Source organism: Mugil cephalus, chromosome 22 (genome assembly GCF_022458985.1).
Source record: "Mugil cephalus isolate CIBA_MC_2020 chromosome 22, CIBA_Mcephalus_1.1, whole genome shotgun sequence".
In the NCBI taxonomy this organism is placed as follows: Eukaryota; Metazoa; Chordata; class Actinopteri; order Mugiliformes; family Mugilidae; genus Mugil; species Mugil cephalus.
In genome coordinates, this window is record NC_061791.1 from 3630177 (window position 1) to 3649671 (window position 19495).

Genomic DNA, 19495 nt, shown 5'->3' on the forward strand with positions numbered 1-19495 from the left:
CCTTTTCATCCTGCTTCGTGCTCCTTTACATTTCAGAGAAAAGCTGCACTACACAGACAATACACAAGAACAATGAAATCCAACGCTCCTCAGATGAGTTTATTGACTCTAAATATATAAATCAATTCACCGTAAAAGCAAAAATTAGACAAAAGCCTCCAAAAAATACAAATTTCTTATAGTAGTACTTGTCTTTATATTCCTTCTTGGTCCGTTTTTCCTTTAAAGATGCCTCACGTCAAACAGCTGCAACAATAAAGTATTGTCCACATGTTCCTGCATCAGTATTAATGATCTAAAATCTAAAATTTATCAAATATCGGCCCCATTTTACTTCACAACCACTGCTTTCACCAGTGAATCAAAGCCTGCAGTCGTGCACTTCAGTGCTCTGTCCTTAACAGGCGTTAGCTGAAGATGCTGACCAAGAATTAGACCGATATAATCTAATATACGATGAAATGTGCACTGTAAAGTAGCTCACAAGTTCATTATCGAAGATATTTGCTTGGGTTGTTTCCTTTTATTGTTTTGCCACCTAGTGGTGAATTATGTCACTGCCACTGGTGTGTGCAGGTTTTTTTTTTTTTGTTGAGTGTGTGTGTGTAAATATATATATATACACAAACATATGATTTATTTTGTATTAGGGTTAAAACTGACATTAAACATTAACTTTAAATGTGTTCACATTTGTGTAAAACGTGTGTTTTAGGTTTAAACGGACCACATCTTACATTATATTAGACGTTATACATCAGTTGAACTATTTCTACAGAGATAAATGTATGTATTATGTTTATTATCCATTTATTGAAGTGCAAAGTTTCCTCTTATGGTTTCTAGTGAAGCTCCGTTTCAGCTGACTCGGCTTGTTTTACTCTGTGATGCCTTCAGGCACCACGAATAAGCTCCGACTTTAGACAACTCGTTTAAAACTCCAGGCGAGATCGCGCACATGTACAAAATGCCGACTCACCGGGATGTTAAATCGGAAAATATAATAGTTTAAGGACTTACGAATATCTGAAATGTTCAAATAATGAAATATATATAATAGCTAAACACTTAAAACCAAGTGTATGAGAAAGTGTACTAATCTAAAAAAACAAACACACAAAAAAAACAGAACTTGAGTCGTTTTTGTGTTATATTTTATTAACATTCATACCTGATTTTAAAATGATTTTGAAAGTGTTACGTTGTTACCATCAAGGGTCAAAAACGCCCGAAAAATAGTATATGTGTAAATACTTTCTCTAGTTTTTCTTACGTAAATCTTTTTATCCACTTCAGTACTGATCATAAATACCAAAAGTCTGATTAATCTCTGACTTTCAACCATTTATATGCCATTGTTTTGGTGGTATCACAAATTCTTCACAAATTATTAGAACCTTTGACATATTAATTATGAAAAAATATATATATATATGTTACACAGTGTAAAAATGTAGTATCATGGATTTGAATTTGCTTTAAAAAATGTACAAAAATTTGCCAAATATGATTAATAAAAGGGTTATTAAAACAAAAATAAGATGGAGGGGGAAAAAAGAGATGACGGACGATTGATAGTTGTCATTACATAGAAAAAAAAGAATACGGTCCTTGAAGGTAGCGCCGCACACAGCACTCCCACAATCCTTTGCGCTTCCTTTTCCAGCAGCCTGCGATCATGGCGGACGAGGTAGCGGAGCAGCCACTGGACCAGAAACCAGTCCACGGCCGGGAGCTGAACGGCGAGGCGGAGGTCATAGACGGGGCCGACCCGGCGGAGGAGACCACGAAAAAGAAGAAGAAAAAGAAGAAGAAGAACAAGTCTGCCACGACAGGTGAGGCTAACCTGGACACTTCCATTTGATGCTAACAAGCTAACTGCGCTACTGTTGGTTATGGTGGTGCGTCGAGTTAGCCGGAGTGAACGACGTCAAAGTCGGAAATTGTGGAGGGTAGCTTTCAAAATAAAAGCCGCCCAGCGGATTCTCTTAAATGTATTGAAGATTAAAATAGTCTAATTAATGGGAACGGTGCATTTGAAATACCAGTTCATTATTTAATGGTTACTATAACAAACGTAGCTTATGCTGCCGTGTGGATATTGAATAGTTTTTATAACTTAAATGTGTTTTATTTGTTTGTATTTTATGTATATTTTTGTTGTTTTGCATACGTAAACCAACTAAATGTGCAATGTTTTTGTGAGTGTTGCCACCGCTTCTGCTAACAACATGAATTTCCCCATTGTGGGATAAATAAAAGCATATATTATTTTATCTTAAGTCTAAAAAATGCACTGTGGTAGAAATATGGCCGTTTTATTTTGAAGGTCGTCCCGGAAGTGTTATTGCGGAACAGGTGTAAGTGCCACTGCTCCTCGTTAGCCATGCGGGTGGAGAGCAATGTGGTTTGTGCAGCTGTAGCGCCTGTCAGGCCTCACGAAACACGCCGGACTTTCAGCCAGAGCCTCCCCCGGGAGCAGTGACATGTAACACGGTCGTTGTTAAAACGCAATTTAACGCGTATTTGCAGAGAGGACGCGGCGAGCTAGCGAGCTAGCCGCTCCTTTTAGCATCTGCTTACTGATCTGACTGCGCTGAGCCTCAGCCAAGTTCTGGTGTTTCGTAATTGTGTTGTTATGTAAGAAAAGAAGAACCAAATGTTGCTTTAGTATCGGACACGCAAACACTTTATGTGAACACATTATCCACAGGTTACACATATTTAACCAGATATCAAATGTGCATTGCGTGCTTATAATTTAAAATGTTTATTTTGACAGTTCATTAAGAACACGTCTTCTAATGACACTCTAATATTATAAGTTCTACTTATTATAATTGTAATAATATTGATATTGATGATATATTTTACATTAAATGGTAAGATTGGATAAACACAAATACTAGTTGGGTATAAAGATTTAAAAATAGCTGCTGCGAACATATTTGAGACACCTGCTTCAGTGGATGCTGATAAACACATGTTTACGTTACCCTCTTCATTTGAATGAGTAATACGCAGCACGTTTCAGTTTCTGCTTGCGATCGTTTATCTGATTCGCTGTTAATTACGGACTTCCTGCTGCAGGCACTGAGGCGGAGACGGATGGAGTGACCGAAGTGACTAAACAGCTGGAGAAGCAGGCGATAGAGGATAAAGAGAAGGAGGAAGAAGGCGAGGAAGGTGATTATCAACCAGCACGTCACCATTACAAACATATTCATATTACAGCATAATATGTAAACGTTGTAATTTTTCACAGATGGCGATGACGGAGAAAACTCTGCAGGGAAAAAGAAGAAGAAGAAAAAGAAGAAGAAAGGACGTGAGTTGTTTTCGGAGGAATGGGTTTGTTTCACATCGGATGCAGGAGAATCAGAAACTCACGTTCTGTCGTTTTTTTTTTTGTTTTGTTTTTCAGCCAAATCTCAGACTGATCCTCCGTCTGTACCCATCTGTGACTTATACCCTAACGGAGTTTTCCCCATCGGACAGGAGTGTGAATACCCCCCCGTTCAGGATGGGTAAGAAGAAACACAAACTCACATCTGTTCTGGTATTTTTTGGTTCATCAGGGTTCATCTCATAATTAAACCGCTGCATGTTTGACTCCTTAAAACCTGCTTTTTACTTGTTTCTTGAGTTGAGGATTTTAAATTTGTAGCTGCTTTTTAAAGATTGTTTCTTTTGGACCGTTGTTCTGCTGCCATCCCAACCACGAAGCACGGGGGTGTTCGTTCATCGTGTTCTGGATTTTTATTTTTTTATTTATTTTTTTAGACAGCAGCATGAAGAAAGACTGTAAATTTATTTACAGGCAAAGCTCAATACATCAGACAGAATGTTGTAATCTTGGTAATCTTGGGTGTAACTTTTGACTAAAATAATAGTTTCATACAAAAATCACAGTATATTATTCACATGTGATTTACAAAAAAAGAAACGTGTCTCGTCTCCCAGTCGCAGTGCAACCTCACGTATGACCATGGAGGAGAGGAGGGTGCTGGACAAAGCCAACGAGGAGGTGTGGAGCGACTTCAGACAAGCGGCCGAGGCCCACAGACAGGTCCGCCAACACGTCCGCAGCTTCCTCAAACCTGGGATGACCATGATCGAAATCTGGTGAGGCTGCCTTTACTGTCACAGCTAAGGGCATCTCCTCTGAACGTTTGGGATTTAGTGATTTATTCCAAACATGCAAATGGGGATGTATATGTGAGTAAAAAAGAATAGAATCTTAAAAATATATATATATATAAATAAAAGAAGCAGCACAAATAAAAATAGCAGAACAACCCTCATCCCTATATCTTTCAAAAACCTTTTTTTTTTTTTTGTGGTTCATGTTTGGACTATTCTTGTACTTGTTCCTTAATTTGACACCACACACTGATATAAATCTACCCCTTAAATTATCTCTTTCAGTGAATTATTTCTGTAAATGTCTTGGTAGTGGATTGAATATGATTTGTTGTCTGTAATTCTGTGATATCTCTGAGTTTTAGCATCTTTAAAACAACATTATTATCTAGAACTGGTAAACTGTGGACCAGCTGATTAGCATGATTCAGGAGAGTTTAGCCTCTAGTTTACATCCAAATAAAATGACTTTTTGTCCGGATGTTTTTATACTGTATCTTCTCTTCCTCCCCAGCGAGCGGTTGGAGGACTGTTCTCGTAAGCTGATCAAGGAGAACGGGCTGAACGCCGGCCTGGCCTTCCCCACCGGCTGCTCCCTGAACCACTGCGCCGCCCACTACACCCCCAACGCCGGCGACCCCACCGTCCTGCAGTACGACGACGTCTGCAAGATCGACTTCGGCACTCACATCAACGGTACTACAGGAAATCTTTAAGGCTGCGTCAGCCGCACTTAACGCTGCTGGAAGCTTCCAGCGTCAGCAAACAGTAATAAATAAACGTCTCAAACATTAGCAGATCCTCCGCTGTTGTGCTGGAACGAGGCCACTGTTTAAAAACTCTTTCCTCTCGACTTGTGTCTTCAGGCCGAATCATTGACTGTGCCTTCACCGTCACGTTTAACCCAAAGTACGACAAGCTGCTGGAGGCCGTGAAAGACGCCACCAATACCGGAATCAAAGTACGACTTTAACACGTCTCCCACCTGGTTTTAATCTGTGCCGAGCGAGAAGAAAAAAAAAAAACTGATCCTGGTCTTGTTTGTTTGTTTGTTTGTCGCAGAACGCCGGCATCGACGTGCGCCTGTGTGACGTCGGAGAGGCGATTCAGGAGGTGATGGAGTCCTACGAGGTGGAGCTCGACGGCAAAACGTACCAAGGTGTGTTCTCACCTGAAAGCACCACACGTAAAGCTGAGACTGCGGCTAAACACACATTATTAGTAGAAAATCTAGTTTAAGTTAATCCATATAGGGCTGAGCGGTAAAACAGTTCACATCGAATACTAGTATTTTCTTCTTTATTATATGGATTTTTAATATACCAGCATATCGGTATATTTGATTACACAGTGTTGTAGCTTTTTATGAATGAGAAAAAAAATGTTGCACGCAGACTACAGTTATTACGGTAGCCGGTTGCACTGCTATATCACAGTAAAATAGTCCGTCCTTAGTCAATCTACTGCATTAATTCATCTCAAACAGTAGAAAATGTTGCGAACACGTGATTATGCAAAAAAATAAATAAGTAAATATTGTGATACAGTCAGAGTTTTCGAAAAATACAATGATATACATCATTGGTCATAGTGCTTAGCCCTAATTCCAAACACATGTTTAATATTTAGTTTTCAAATCCTCGTCTGTGTCAGTTGCAAAAAGCTACATGAAAATTTTGATTAAAAGAGTTAAAGCTATTTTTTTTAACTCTTCGATATAAAAATGAGAAAACATAGAGTCTGTAGCAGCTGGATTATTAGGAGTCTAGTCTAGACGTGTCTGAATAAACACAGAAGTGTATCGGATGATGTAGACGTAAACAGCAATAATGCAGTCACATCCAAAATGTAGATAAAAGTGTGTTTTATTTTGAATAAGACTGACGTCAGACTTGTTTCCTGTTTTCCAGTGAAGCCGATCCGAAACCTGAACGGTCACTCGATCGGTCAGTACAGGATACACGCCGGGAAGACGGTGCCCATCGTAAAAGGAGGAGAAGCAACTAGAATGGAGGTGAGTCCGACGTTCACGTTCAAAGAAAATCCATATTAAAACACTGTGAAAAGTCTGGATTAAATCATTTTAATTCCTGTTGTTGTGTGTTTTCTGCAGGAAGGAGAGGTTTATGCTATTGAGACTTTCGGTAGCACAGGGAAAGGTGTGGTCCACGACGACATGGAGTGCTCCCACTACATGAAAAACTTCGACGTCGGCCACGTCCCCATCAGGTGAGAGTTGGTCTGAATTCAAACCGCTGGCAAATTAGCGATTTTCACATCAATACTTTACCTTTCCAGATATAAATCCTCTCATTTTAAGGTCAGTTGATATCAGTAATTAATTAATTAACAGGATATTAACCTCTCCAAGGAGCTAAGAATTATAAAAACTAAGCATCATCAGTTAATCCCAATGTCCTCAAACAGCTACTTGCTAATTAGCGACGCTGTAGCTTGTTACTGCTGATAGAATTTGTTAAATTTACATGTCATATCAAACTTAAAAAAAGTTAATGGGCATAAACAAACAAGTTTCAACCATAACAATAAAAATACATTTAAAATTTCACAGAAATACCCTTTGCTACCACTAGATGGCAGATAAAGAGGTCCACTTATGAGGACAACAGGTCTAAATGAAGCAGGAGAAGCTGCCACAAACCCTTAAACCTGATGTCCCCATATGAGGACACAGGGTCTCAGCAACAATACAGAGTAGATTAGACTATACAAACTAATAATTTAGGAAATATACTATGAGAAGTATCTACATTTTTTACACTATTCATTGCAGATGAGTTCATTGTTGTGCAGAAAATGTTATTTATCAAGACAATTAGCTGGTTCAGAGTTCTCAGTCAACCAAATTAAATATTTACAACAAGGAAACTGATTAATCGACACTGTTTGGACTCATATTTGTTCTCCTCTGCAGGCTGCCCAGAGCGAAGCACCTTCTGAACGTGATCAACGAGAACTTCGGCACGTTGGCGTTCTGCCGCCGCTGGCTGGACCGCCTGGGCGAGAGCAAGTACCTGATGGCCCTGAAGAACCTGTGCGACCTGGGCATCGTGGACCCCTACCCTCCGCTCTGCGACACCAAGGGCTGCTACACCGCTCAGTTCGAGCACACCATCCTCCTCAGGCCCACCTGCAAGGAGGTGGTGAGCCGAGGAGACGACTACTGACACCCCCCCACCACCTCCACCCAATCTGACCCTACAACACCACCGAGACGCCCCCCCCACCCCCACCCCCACCCATCCCACCTTCACTACCACACTGCACCTCCAGACCCCGTTAGAGAAAGAGCTTCTAAAACAGGACGTCTCAGAGAAGCACCACTCACAGCTTTAAGGAAGGAGGAGCTGCCTTCTGAAAGTTCACCATCCGCAGATAATACGAAGCCAAACAAGCCAACACGTTTCTGTCGGAGGACCGCATTTTTGCAAAAATATGAAAAGTTTTAACTGTTAAACAGTTAAGATTGTATTTAAGCTACTGCTGAATTTAACGCCCAGTATTCAAACAGAAGGTGACCGCGGGGGGGAAAACCTCTTAAGCCTCCCTTTCATTTTCAGTTTCTACGGCTCCACTCTGAGCCTCCAGTTACCTCAGTGCTCCATTTAAATTAAGCACCGAGGATGCTGGCAGCTTTAAGACGTGGTCAGGCGGATGCATGGCCAAAAAATTCAAGGGTCAGGGGTGTTGTAGTAATAAACGCCGTCTTCATACAGACACCGTGAACCTGCAAGCTGTACGTTTGGCTTCTGTCGCTACGGGAGGGAACGCTGCACTCTGGCCCTCCAGTCATTGTTTCTTTGATATTTGTAAAATATCCTCGAAATGGCTGCTGTATGGCCACTGTATGTTCACAATTAAAAAGGCTTCATTTTGAACTCCCTTAAATAAAAAAAAAAAATGTTTTTGTAAGAAAAAAAAAGAAAGATGATTAAAATAATTTTGCTCATTGTGGGATGACTATTCTGATGTTTCTGATCACAAAACCAAAACAAGTACTTGAATGTACTGATATCTGCAACTGGAACAATTAAAGCAATTCTGATCACTGGAATAGTTATATTTTCAGGAAATATCTATAATTGTAATTTATTTTTGTGTTACATTTAGCCGATTTGACTGAACCTATACGTTTACGGCGCCGGTTTTCTCACAAAAATAATATTTGTAAAGCTGGAACTAGTGGTATTTTAAAATGATCTTTTAAAACAAAGACATTTTTGGAAATAAATATATTTGCTACATCTCCAACATTTAAATGGATGTTTGTGTCCCTTAAATATTAAGATACAGCTAGCAAAGGCTCAATTTAGGTAAAAACCAGAGTTACTGGGGGAAACAACCGGTTCATGACAAAAACCAAGATTTACGTTTTTAAATGGAGCCTCCTCTTATACACTCTGCTTTAATGCACTTTAAACTCAGTTAAACTTACTTTTTTTTTGTTGTTTTTGTTTTTTGTTTTGCTGCTGTTGGACTTAGCTAAGCTAACTCTGAGCTAATGCTTCTTGTTTATATCCCGAGCTAATGTTAGCTTCCAATGTAACACATTTAAGATGGGTTTTTAATCATCATTTTGCAAAGTTTCAGGTCCCAAGATGACCATTAAAAATATTTCAGCATGTAAATAATAAGACACAATCATACAGCTTCCTGTAAATCATTAGCAGTATACGTTAATACAAAGCTACAGCTAGCAGTGGTTTAGCTTAGCGTAATTTAGCAGAGAGACTTGAGGCCCTGGGGAACGGTTAGCCTATTTCTAACCAAAGTTCATATTCTCATATGTAAATTGCTCCCATAGAGTTCGTTTTAATACACATCATGAAATTCATTTATATGTTATTGATTTTGCCACTGTTAGATATGAGCCAACCGTTAGTCGATACCTGTGTATATGTTCGAGCTAAGTTAATCGATTGCTAATGTTAGCGTCCATTGTAACACATTAAAGATCGAGATGAATCATCATTTTCCAAAGTTTCGGGTCCCAAGATTACCAATAAAAATATTTTAACATGTAAATAATTTGAAACAATCACATAGCTTCCTGTAAATTATCACCCGTATATGTCCCTTTTAATACAAAGCTACAGCTAGAAGTGGTTTAGCTGATATTAATTTAGCAGAAAGACTCGAAGGCCTTAGAAACAGTTAACCTGTTTTTGACCAGAATTCCCGTTTTCATATGTAGCTCTTATAAACTCATCTTTATACACGATATGAAATTAATTTGTTTTTTTATTGCTATGTTACTACTGTGAGCTAACGGCTAGTGTTACGGTTGCTAATGTTAGCTTCCTATGTAGCGGTGTTTTAAGCCATCGATTCAAGCTTTAAATCCTTAATTTCATTAATAAAAGGTGAAAGTAATTAATTTAATTACAGTTAAATTTATTTAATATTAATACATTAGGTGTTAAATATTTAGCTGCTGGATTTAAACGTTTTCACAATCTGGCTAATTTGTTAAGGCTTGTAAATAATGTATTAAATCAACTGTGTGGAGTCATATTTTTTTTAAAAAAGAGTAAGACATCGTTTATAGAAAAATGAAAAAATATTCTCATTTATTGAGGTAATTTTCTCTAGAAAAAAATTGAGGTAACAATTTGCATAGTATAACTTCCATAAATTTACACACACATCCATCCGTGGAGTAATAACCAAAACACCAACAAGTAACACAGTATCACAGCCTCTGACAATGAAAGAAAAGTAAGATGAAGTGAGCTTTGTTTCCCATCTGATAAATCAATCGGAGGGAACATTATTGAGGTGGAGATTTGTTTTTTCTTTTTTCTTTTTTTAAACTTTGTCTCCACTGTGGAGATAAATATCGCAATCTGTACACAGTGCAGAAATCCTGTTAAAATAGTCTTTTACTGAACACATACAGCATGTACTCACTGGTGACAAGTGAAATCTGTCTGAACTGCTGGTGGTGTTGAACAATCAGAACAAGCGGTAAAACTTTTGAACAGTCAATGGCCTCTTTTTTAAAAAACAAAAATAAACTCTGAGAAGGATTGTATGAAAATACATTCATAATCTAAATGCTGGTCTGTGTAGGATTGCAGATGTGCACGTCCCTCTTTGCTGAAGTGATATGATCGATAAAAATAGATTTGCTTTGTTGGCAAAAGGGCACTTTTCTAGTACAGTAGTATCTGGTTGGGGATGGTTCGCACTTCTGAAGTCAGTTACATTCTGCAGCAGAGAGATGGCAGCAGTCAGCTAAAAACTTTTTAATCTCTCAGCAAAAGAAGAAAGAAAAGATTTTTTTAAAAAAAACAACAATCCAGCAAAATGTTAAAACTGTTTTATAAATGCTCAAACCCCCCAAAGAGTACTTCAAAGTTAAAAATAAACTTCCTGGATTTTTCTTGTGTGCAGATTTCTATCAACACTGAGCGGCCGACGACAACACTGGGCGACCTGTAGTAAGATATTAGTGCATCTCTGGAAGGACGAAGGGCCGAAATACAGCCAGATAGTTCACATCCGTGAAACCGTTCACCTGTGTGGAGCACGCCGATGCCAATGACATTTAACAAACCCCCACATCCAGTTCTGTGCCGACTACCTAAAGTGACTGAGAAACATTTCAGCTGATTTAAAAAACGAGCAAACAGCATTTTTTACAATCAACATGCCACCGGACATGTGAGCACACCTGTAGAGGACACTTATAATGTAATGTAATGTAGTCACGCCTGGCCAGAGTCTGCTGGCTGCTACCGAGACACGTCTTGGCTGATACTCTCTGATTTTCTTTTTTTTTTTTTTTTTATAAAATACAACTGTACATAAAATCTAAAACGTCACCATCTCTTTAAAAAAATACCTACATATAAACACCATGTACAAGAATAACATAAAGCAGATTCTTTTTTCTTTTCTTTTAAAAAAAAAAGGAGTCCATCCTCTCTTTCTTTCTTTTTCTTATTTATAAAAAATAGATTAAAAAAGACCTCCCATGGTATAAAAATGCCCAAATAAAGAAATAAAGAGCGATAGGTGGGGCTGTGCTGATATCGTCTCGCTGGGCTGCAGGAGGAGGAGGAGGAGGAGGAGGAGGAGGTGGTTGTGGTCCTATAGCGGCCGGTCTTTGTCCTGAGTTACTCGCTGTGTGTAGAAGAGGATGTAGGCCTGAGCGCGGCAGACCTCCTCCACCGAACACACGTTTAGTTTAGAGTCATTACAGTGAACCCAGAAGCCTGGAGACGGGAGGAGAAGGAGGAGAAATGGGTTAAAACACAACTAGCTGAGAGGCTAATGCAAACCCTTTATACACCTTATTACTCATTAATGGTGTTTTCATCAAAACCACTAAAACACCATAGCATCTGTACCATTTGTAGTATTTGCCTCCAGCTAACAGCTGTGACGTAGCCATACAAGTAGAGATGGGTAACGATGCTATGTATCATAGCGGCACCGATGCTAAACGCTAACGGTAGTAACCAGACTGAAAGGTAATGCAGATTTGGGAACATTTAATTAGCTTAGCCCTCTTAGCTCGTCAGTTTACATGGATGGCAGTGAACTCTCAAAACACCTAAAGTGAAACAGTTAAAACTTTGACTGGACTTAACCTCAAAAGATGCAAACCGGTCAACCTGCAATTTAATTAAACATCTGACGACGCTTAAAAATGCTTCTTTTTTTTTTTTTAAGTCAAGAAATGTCTCACACCACTGTTTTTATTATATTAATTATGACAGTTTGTTGTTTATTCTATTTTATATTGGTTCACTTTTTTCTTGGTTGTATTTATATTATTTAAATTAATATTCTGTTCAACTTGTACGTCACAAAATGCCTTAAAAAAAAAGAAAAGGATAAAGTTTGTATGTATTTCATTCTTTAACCTCCTGAGACTCAAGTTAATTAATATTTTTTTTTTAGAATAAGATTAAGACCTTTATGTATTTGTTATTTACAGACTAATAATCAATCCAATGTGTAAATTTAAGTCACATCTATGAGACTGGAGGCTTGTGAGACAAAAAAATAGACGACTAACAAATCACTACATCCTCCATTTTTCATCCTTTCAAGGAAGAATCCTTCCGCTCACCTCCTTCTGTGTTGTAGCAGTAGGCAGTGTAGTGGCCGGAGCCGAAGCCCTTCCCATGATGCATCACCACGGCGGACAGCTCGTAGAGGAAGTGCTTTGGCCGCGGGGAGCCGGCGGCGCTGGGGCTGCCGGGGCTGGAGCAGGACACGCCTTTGGGCGAAGGCTCGCGGCAGCAGTACGGCTCCATGTTGAGGAGCTGGTCGAAGCTGACGTGGACTCCGATCTTCTCCCGGTGGTTCCGACCAGACCACCTGAGGACCAATCAGCAAGAGGAAACTCTTAATATTTAATCTACGATCTTTCTACAAGCTGATGACTGAGTTTAGCGTCGTCGTTTCACCTGAAGCGTTTGAGGTGAAGCCGGAGGACCTGAGGCAGTTTGTGAACCATCAGCTGTTTCTGTGCTTCAGTCAGGACGACCGTTTTGGAGGAGGCTCGTCGTCTGGCAGCTGCAGACACACACACACACACATACAGTACAAACTTTACTTACTTTCTTTACCACTTAAATGTGACCACAAAGATTAAAATGAAGACATTACACACACACACTACAGGACAAACGTTTGGAAGCACCTTCAGGTTTCTGTTCATAAAAACCAGCCTGAGGTACAAATGTACTTTGGGATGAATTTACTACATAATCAGACTTTACTTTTAATGATACGCACAATTTTCTCGTAATGTTACCAAACCATTGATGAATAAATGTCAGAAAAACTCAAACACCTAAAAACTCTTTATATAATAAACATGTTTATTTTGATGCAAAGAATAACAATGAAACTACAATCTTTTATTTAGAAATTTGATGTTGCTTCCAAACTACAAAGTACATAATTTAACTGCACCTCAAGTATTTTTTGGATTTATTTTACTATCTTTTGTTGTTTTTTATATATAAAATTGCATGAAATGCTTTAGAATAAGAGAACCAGGAGGAATTTACCTCAAGGTTCAGGTGAATTAAGAGCAACTACTTTTTTAAAATTTTTTAATAATAAAGAATAAAAATGTCATACTTAAATTTCTTAAAGGACTTTAATGCAGAGATGCAAATAGTTAGTGTGGACATGCCTGTGACACTTCTTTATGTTTACTATTCTTATATATCTGTAGTATCTTGTGTGTCTATTTCTGTTTATTTTACTCTTTTATCCTCATTAATGCAGAGAAAATGAGCGTAGCAATCGTCATGGCAACCAGAGTAGGCTCAGCTTAGATGGTAATGACTGTTTTTTTTTTTTTTTTGTTAATCATAAAAAAAGAATTAAAATGTCAGCTCTGCCGAGGGTCTGTGAAGAGAACAAGAACCTGTATCTGAAGTATCTGAGATTCAGGTGTTTTTTCAAACAGATCTCTAGTAAAAGATAAACGTTTTTGGCGCTTGAACTCACAGTTACACTGGTCGCAGGCGTAGATGTTTCCCTCCAGAGCCTCGGTCTCCGTGAACTTGGCCAGCATCTCCGTCAGATGGCAGGACGCCTGAGCGGTCGACTCCCTGCTGTTGCTGTGGTAGCGCTCGGGAAACTCCAGCGACAGATCCCAGAACGGCTCCACGGTGTTGGAGCGGTGGTCGCAGGCCAGACACGTCACCTGTACAGGAGGGTGAAAGATTTAGAAACGGGGAGAGAGATGCTTATTTTTCACGCTTCAGGTGCAGCGTCAGTGGTGAGCGAAGCCTTTTTTTTTTTTTTAAGTCACACAGGCGTCTATTGAGCCGGAGCAGGTGTCTCAGTGGGAGCTCGGCCGCTTTCGAGTGGACACTAATCGTTTGTCCTCGAGCCGACTCTCCCCACTACTTAACTCCTCAGCCATTAATTATCCTGTCGATTAGGGCAGAACGTCGTTCATCAGCTTAATCGGCTGAAAGGGCACGAATACAACGAAAAAACGGAGCCGCTCATTCTTATTACGTGTTAAATTAATATTACTGGAGACTCGAGGGACATTTACGCAGCGTTGCTTTAATTATCAAAGATGCTGATTGATTATTCAAACAGGAAATTATTTAATTTATTTTTATTCTTATTTTATTTCCCATTTCATGTTTTTTTTATATGTTTAGTCAATTACACCAAATTTCCCTTATTCCATAATCTATTTTTATCTACTTACTATTACACATTGTGAGTTTATTAATGTTTTATTATATATCCTTATTTAATTTTTACTTTATTTGCTTCATTAGTGTATTAATACTAATAATAACACTATAATTATGATTATTTTTATTTGTTTTTCTCTTCTTGCCACACACAGTCCATAACCGTCTACGTTTTGTGTCCATGTCCTATAAGAGTTTCTTTGTTTACCTTTAATTAAATAAAAAAGAAATAAAATGATGTGTTGTGAAGTGCTTGGATCCCTTCCTACAGTTTAAAGTGATGATTTAAGATGAATTGTGAACGAGTGTTGCTGCTGAATTATCAATGAGTGTGTGGGCGCATGCAAAGATGAGTCAGGCTGAGTATCTTTGTGTGATTACAGGTGTGTGTCTGTCTGTGTCTGTCTGTGTCTGTGTGTGTGTGTGTGTGTGTGTGTGTGTGTGTGTGTGTGTGTGTGTGTCTGTGTCTGTGTGTGTGTGTGTGTGTGTGTGTGTGTGTGTGTGTGTGTGTGTGTGTGTGTGTGTGTGTGTGTGTGTGTGTGTGTGTGTGTGTGTGTGTGTGTCTGTGTGTGTGCGTGTGCGTCCCACCTGGCTGAGGAGTTGGCCGTGGAAGATGGTGTTGACCACGCTGAGCACCTGCTTGATGAGCCGTTTCTGGGGGACTCCCGCCGTGGTCGTGTGTTTGCCCGTGCTCTCCAGCTCGTGCTGCACCTTGTCCAGCAGCTCGCACAGGAACTCCTGCGCGTCCTGCTGCGCGTAGCCCCTGAACGCCGGGATCAGCTGCCACACCGAGTGCAGCATGGCGAAGGGCGACACCAGCGCCCACTTGCCGGACCACATGACCTGGAACAAGGTGTGCAGCTCGTGGCAGAGGGAGATGTGCTTCGAGCTGGGCTCTTTGGGTTGTATTAGCTCCATGTTGCGGGTCCGCGACGCCCCGCCGCTCAGACCCGCCCCGGAGCCGGAGCTGGTCTGGAACCCCTTCCTCTGCTGGACCAGGGTCGACTGCAGCGAGGCCTGTCCCGCCAGCTGGCCGTGGACGGCGGACGCCAGCAGCTCCAGCGCCTGGGTCAGGTCCAAACGCAGGAAGCACTCCCTGAAAACGTGCAGGTGGCTCAGCACCTGCAGGATGGAGTTCATATAACAGGTGTTCCCTAAGTTCCTAAGGCCTGTCACCCCGGGAGTGACGGTGGGACGTCGTTTGAAGGGGGAGCCCCCCTGTTTGGCGGTCTGCTTGCGGCGGACGGGAGCACGAGCGGTCGCTGAGGGCGTTTTGGGCTTAGATTTGGTTGCGGAAGAGCGGCTCCGGGGTTTGGGAGTCGCCTGGTTCTTTTTAACTTGTGCAGCTTTCTTGGGGGTGGTGGCGGCGGTGGTGGCGGCGGCGGCAGCGGCGGGGCTCTGAGTCCGCGGACTGCGGGCGACTGACGGGGGCTCGGGGGTCTTTGTCTTGTTGCGCGTGGCACGGGAGGTCGGCGTTGCGACCGACGCGTCCGCGACTCTCTGGCTTCTCCGGAGCAGGCGACTGCTCTTCCTCAGAGGAGTGTTTTCAAACTCCTCCTGTAGCTGCCTCTTTAGAGCCTGCCTCCTCTCCCTGGCCTCCCTCCTCTGCTCCTCCTCCTCCTCCCGCCTCCTCTCCTCCTCCGCCCTCTTTTTCCCGCAGTCAGTCAGGCCGAACCACGAGCGGAAGACGCGTCCTATGAGCGCCCGGCGGCGGTGCCAGAGAGCCGTAAACATTCGGTCCTCGTCCCTCAGCTGCAGCTCGCGGGCGCCGGACGGCATCAGGGCGTCGGGGGCGGCGCTGGCCGACCGGAGCGTGCGCCCGCTGCGGGTGGTGACCTCGTAGCGCTGGCTCTGGATGGCGCTGAGCGTGCTACGGAGCAGCTTGAGGTCTCCGGTGGCGTTGTCGTTCAGGACGTAGTCGTCGCACAGGTAGCAGAACACGTACAGTTCGTTGATCTCCATAGCCAGCGGGTGGCGCTGCTGCTGGAAGTGCTGCAGGGCGTGCTCCTCGATGTAGCGCCCGCACGCCACGTGGGCGCAGCCGAGGCAGGCCCATATCGACTCGGTGGTGTTGCAGTCGACGCAGTGCCACTTCTGCGGGTTGAGGATGGAGTGGTCCGGGGCGAGCCGCAGCCGCCCCACATGCTTACACCTGTCCATTACACACACACACACACACACACCTGGCCGACCGCGTCAGTCAACAACTGACCGTCCGTGTGTGGCGTGAGTCAGTGAGTGTGTGTCAACGTTCAACACTGGCTTCATATCACCATGGTGTCCATGGTGCGCTGAGGATTGGGACCCTCCCAGGGCATGGTTTGTCTAGACGGGGGGTGGGGAGGGGAGCAGATCAGGTAAGTCATAAAATAAAAAAAGCAGGTGCAGTTCATTTTAAAGCTGAAACAACCTTCCCTTCTTGTTGCCTCGCCGTTCAGATTTGTTGCATCTTTACATAATGTCGTCGTGTTCTTTTTATAGCAAACATATCAAAAACGCTTATCTCCACGCCGCTACATGTGGCCTCCAATAACTCGGTTTTATGAGGCAATAGCTACACACGGTAACAGCTTCCGCGAGCAACTGACGACATCAGGTTAATAAACATGACTGTGCAGAAAGTCGCAAGGAACATACACTAAAAAAAACAGAAGAAGTTCCCCTGGACTGTTGAACATTAAAACAACAAATCTGTTTAACCGAAACCTTGAGTTTCAAAGACAGAAACTAAAAAAACGCAACAAATAACAGGTGGTTTAGACTTGAATTTCCACACAAACCGCTCTCGGCTTCTTTTCACATCCCTCCTGGTTAATGTACCTCAGCTGAGAAATCCTGGAGAGGGTTGAGACCCATCAACCGCCCCCGCTGGGGTCAAAGAAACAAGATTATCCAACAAAAAGGGGGGGGGGGGGGGTCTGAGCTTGCAAAGTGGTACACCCCTTTGTCCGGGTACAGGACTACCTTTGCCAAAGGGGAAGTGAAAGAGTGGGAATCAAAAGAGATTTACCGCGGGTGACAGAAAGAGAAAGCGCAGGAGGAACTAGGATGTGGGAAAGATGTGAAACGTTCAGATATGGCGGCTTTTTTTTTTTTTTTTTTTTTTTGCACAATATTCTTCCTCTCAACTCCTTAAATGAGCTTTTAACAAAAGCAAAACAAGTGTTCGTCATACTGGGCTGCAGAAAAGTGCTGCTCTGATATGAATAATATCTCACCGCTGTCAAGGATTCAACAGAGAGCATAATGAGCTGATAAACTGACCTGGAGCCAAATCATAGAGCGTGAAATCTTTTTTCAGGTTGAGCCTTCAGGTGGTTTCATGATAAGGAAGAAATACTCAGGATAACTTATCACAGAGCTGCAAGAGGCACAACCCTGATTTAATATATAGAAATCAGTATAAAGTAAATACTGCGCAGACTCTTGAGGAGACTTGCTCCAGAGTTTCTAATGTCACCCAAGTTTTATCTGGAAGTTAGCGCGCTTTGCCTGGTTTGTCCTTGTGGCAGCATGGTCATAAACACACAACCTTACAACAACTCTACATTATCCAAAACAACAACAGACAACCAGCCCGTGTAACCACCCCCCTCCCCATTAATAAAAACAAAACAGCCCAACATGAAAACGTGTTGCTCCAACAGCCAAAAGTCTCTAAAGCTAAGCTTTGGCTAGCTACTGCTAACGTGTAATTGATAGCTACGAGGAGTTGCGATTACAAAATACTGGAATGGTACAAAAGCTAATTCTAATCCGCTTTGGAAACCTCGCATTAAAACTAACAATCAAGATACCTCAAAATCCACGCAGGGCAAACACGAACACGCCGCTTGTATCACCGCCTACTGTTTTCGTTATATTTAATTCAAGAGATTAATGACCCCCCCTCCCTGCCCTAGCCTGCTAACTAGCATTAGCCAAAGTGGCATTCTAATTACCGTTAGCCGGGGTAGCATGCTAACCAGCATTAGCCCGGCTAGCTGTGATAATCCCAATAAGTTCCTGGGCTAGCTGGAGGTCGGCTCTATAACAGCCCCACGCCGGGTCCGTATCAATGAGAATGAACATATCTCCGGCCCCACAGTTACAGACGGTTTTATCAAAGACTGTTTTCATAAAAAAAAGAAAAATAAACCTTCGTACCGAGCCTCTCCTTCACGCCAGTAACTCCTCTGTTTCTAAAATGGTCGCCATCTTGTCAGTCCCTGTCGCGTGGTGTTTTTTTTTTTTTTTTTTTTTCTATTTTATTGACAAAATACAAAAAAAACGTACAACAACGCAAGTTTGCGTAGTTTCAAAACTAACGGAAATAAAACAAAAAAATATATAAAACAACCAAAAACAAAATTTAATTGTTAGTGGTTGAATAAAGTTTAGGAAATATTAGATTTTTCACGCAAACTTCTTGTTTTGGTCGCGTTGAGGTTTAAAATTTTGTTAAAATTTTATGTCGTTGGTTAGCAAATTTGGAGCAGTGGATATGAAAGAATTACGAGAACCTGACCATTTTTTCTTTTTTTTTTTTAAATTCTGAAAGTCTAATTTACGTTGTACAGTCTTCTACTTTTTGTGCTTTTGTTTTTACGCTTATTTAAGTGTTTTGTTTTTGTACGCTGTTCAAAGTTTGTATATTGCTTGTATGCAATTTCCTCATGCAGCACAAATATTATTTTAATCTTAATCTTAATTAAAAGTTGCATTAATCGAGCTAATGTTTCCAGAACTATTATTTATTTAAGTTTTTTTTTAGCAAAACAAAATATTTTACTTTTAATTTAAATTCACAAATAATTGTATTTAAAAAATACAGTTATTTGTGCATTATAAACAACAAACAAAAATAATAGTGGCAGAAAACGGAAATGTATAAGTACTTCATGTTGTATCTGGGTTGCTCAGTAGTAGTAAAAAGTCTTAATATATTTCACCACAACTGTAATAATATTATTATTTAAAGTCTCACTTCCTATAAAGTTAAGAAAATCACTGCAGCAGATGATAAAATGTAAGTGATATAAGTTTGTACCACTAGATGGAACTGTTGCACCGTTTAGACACAAACACGACTGCTCAGCCAATAATTTTATTTTTTTATTTATTTATGTATTTTCTTTAAATCAACGATAAGAGCTGATTTA

At 41.1% G+C, this 19495-nt stretch overlaps 2 protein-coding genes across 2 annotated transcripts; one reads left to right on the forward strand and one right to left on the reverse strand.

Moving 5' to 3' along the window:
- The first annotated feature begins 1641 nt into the window (after window positions 1-1641).
- On the forward strand, window positions 1642-8241 carry metap2a (methionyl aminopeptidase 2a). The gene is made up of 11 exons (XM_047575188.1): window positions 1642-1835; window positions 3091-3186; window positions 3266-3328; window positions 3425-3527; window positions 3964-4125; window positions 4658-4839; window positions 5010-5104; window positions 5206-5302; window positions 6054-6157; window positions 6257-6372; window positions 7079-8241. Exons 1-11 carry the CDS (start codon window positions 1679-1681, stop codon window positions 7329-7331), a joined length of 1428 nt encoding a protein of 475 aa, XP_047431144.1. The 5' UTR covers window positions 1642-1678; the 3' UTR covers window positions 7332-8241.
- A 1464-nt stretch (window positions 8242-9705) lies between these two features.
- On the reverse strand, window positions 9706-18569 carry usp44 (ubiquitin specific peptidase 44). Its single transcript, XM_047575187.1, has 6 exons — window positions 18501-18569; window positions 14943-16679; window positions 13645-13843; window positions 12588-12696; window positions 12248-12498; window positions 9706-11384 (listed from the first exon to the last, which is right to left on the reverse strand). The coding sequence occupies exons 2-6, from the start codon at window positions 16512-16514 to the stop codon at window positions 11260-11262; spliced, it is 2256 nt and encodes a 751-aa protein (XP_047431143.1). The 5' UTR covers window positions 16515-16679; window positions 18501-18569; the 3' UTR covers window positions 9706-11259.
- Between the last annotated feature and the right edge of the window lie 926 nt (window positions 18570-19495).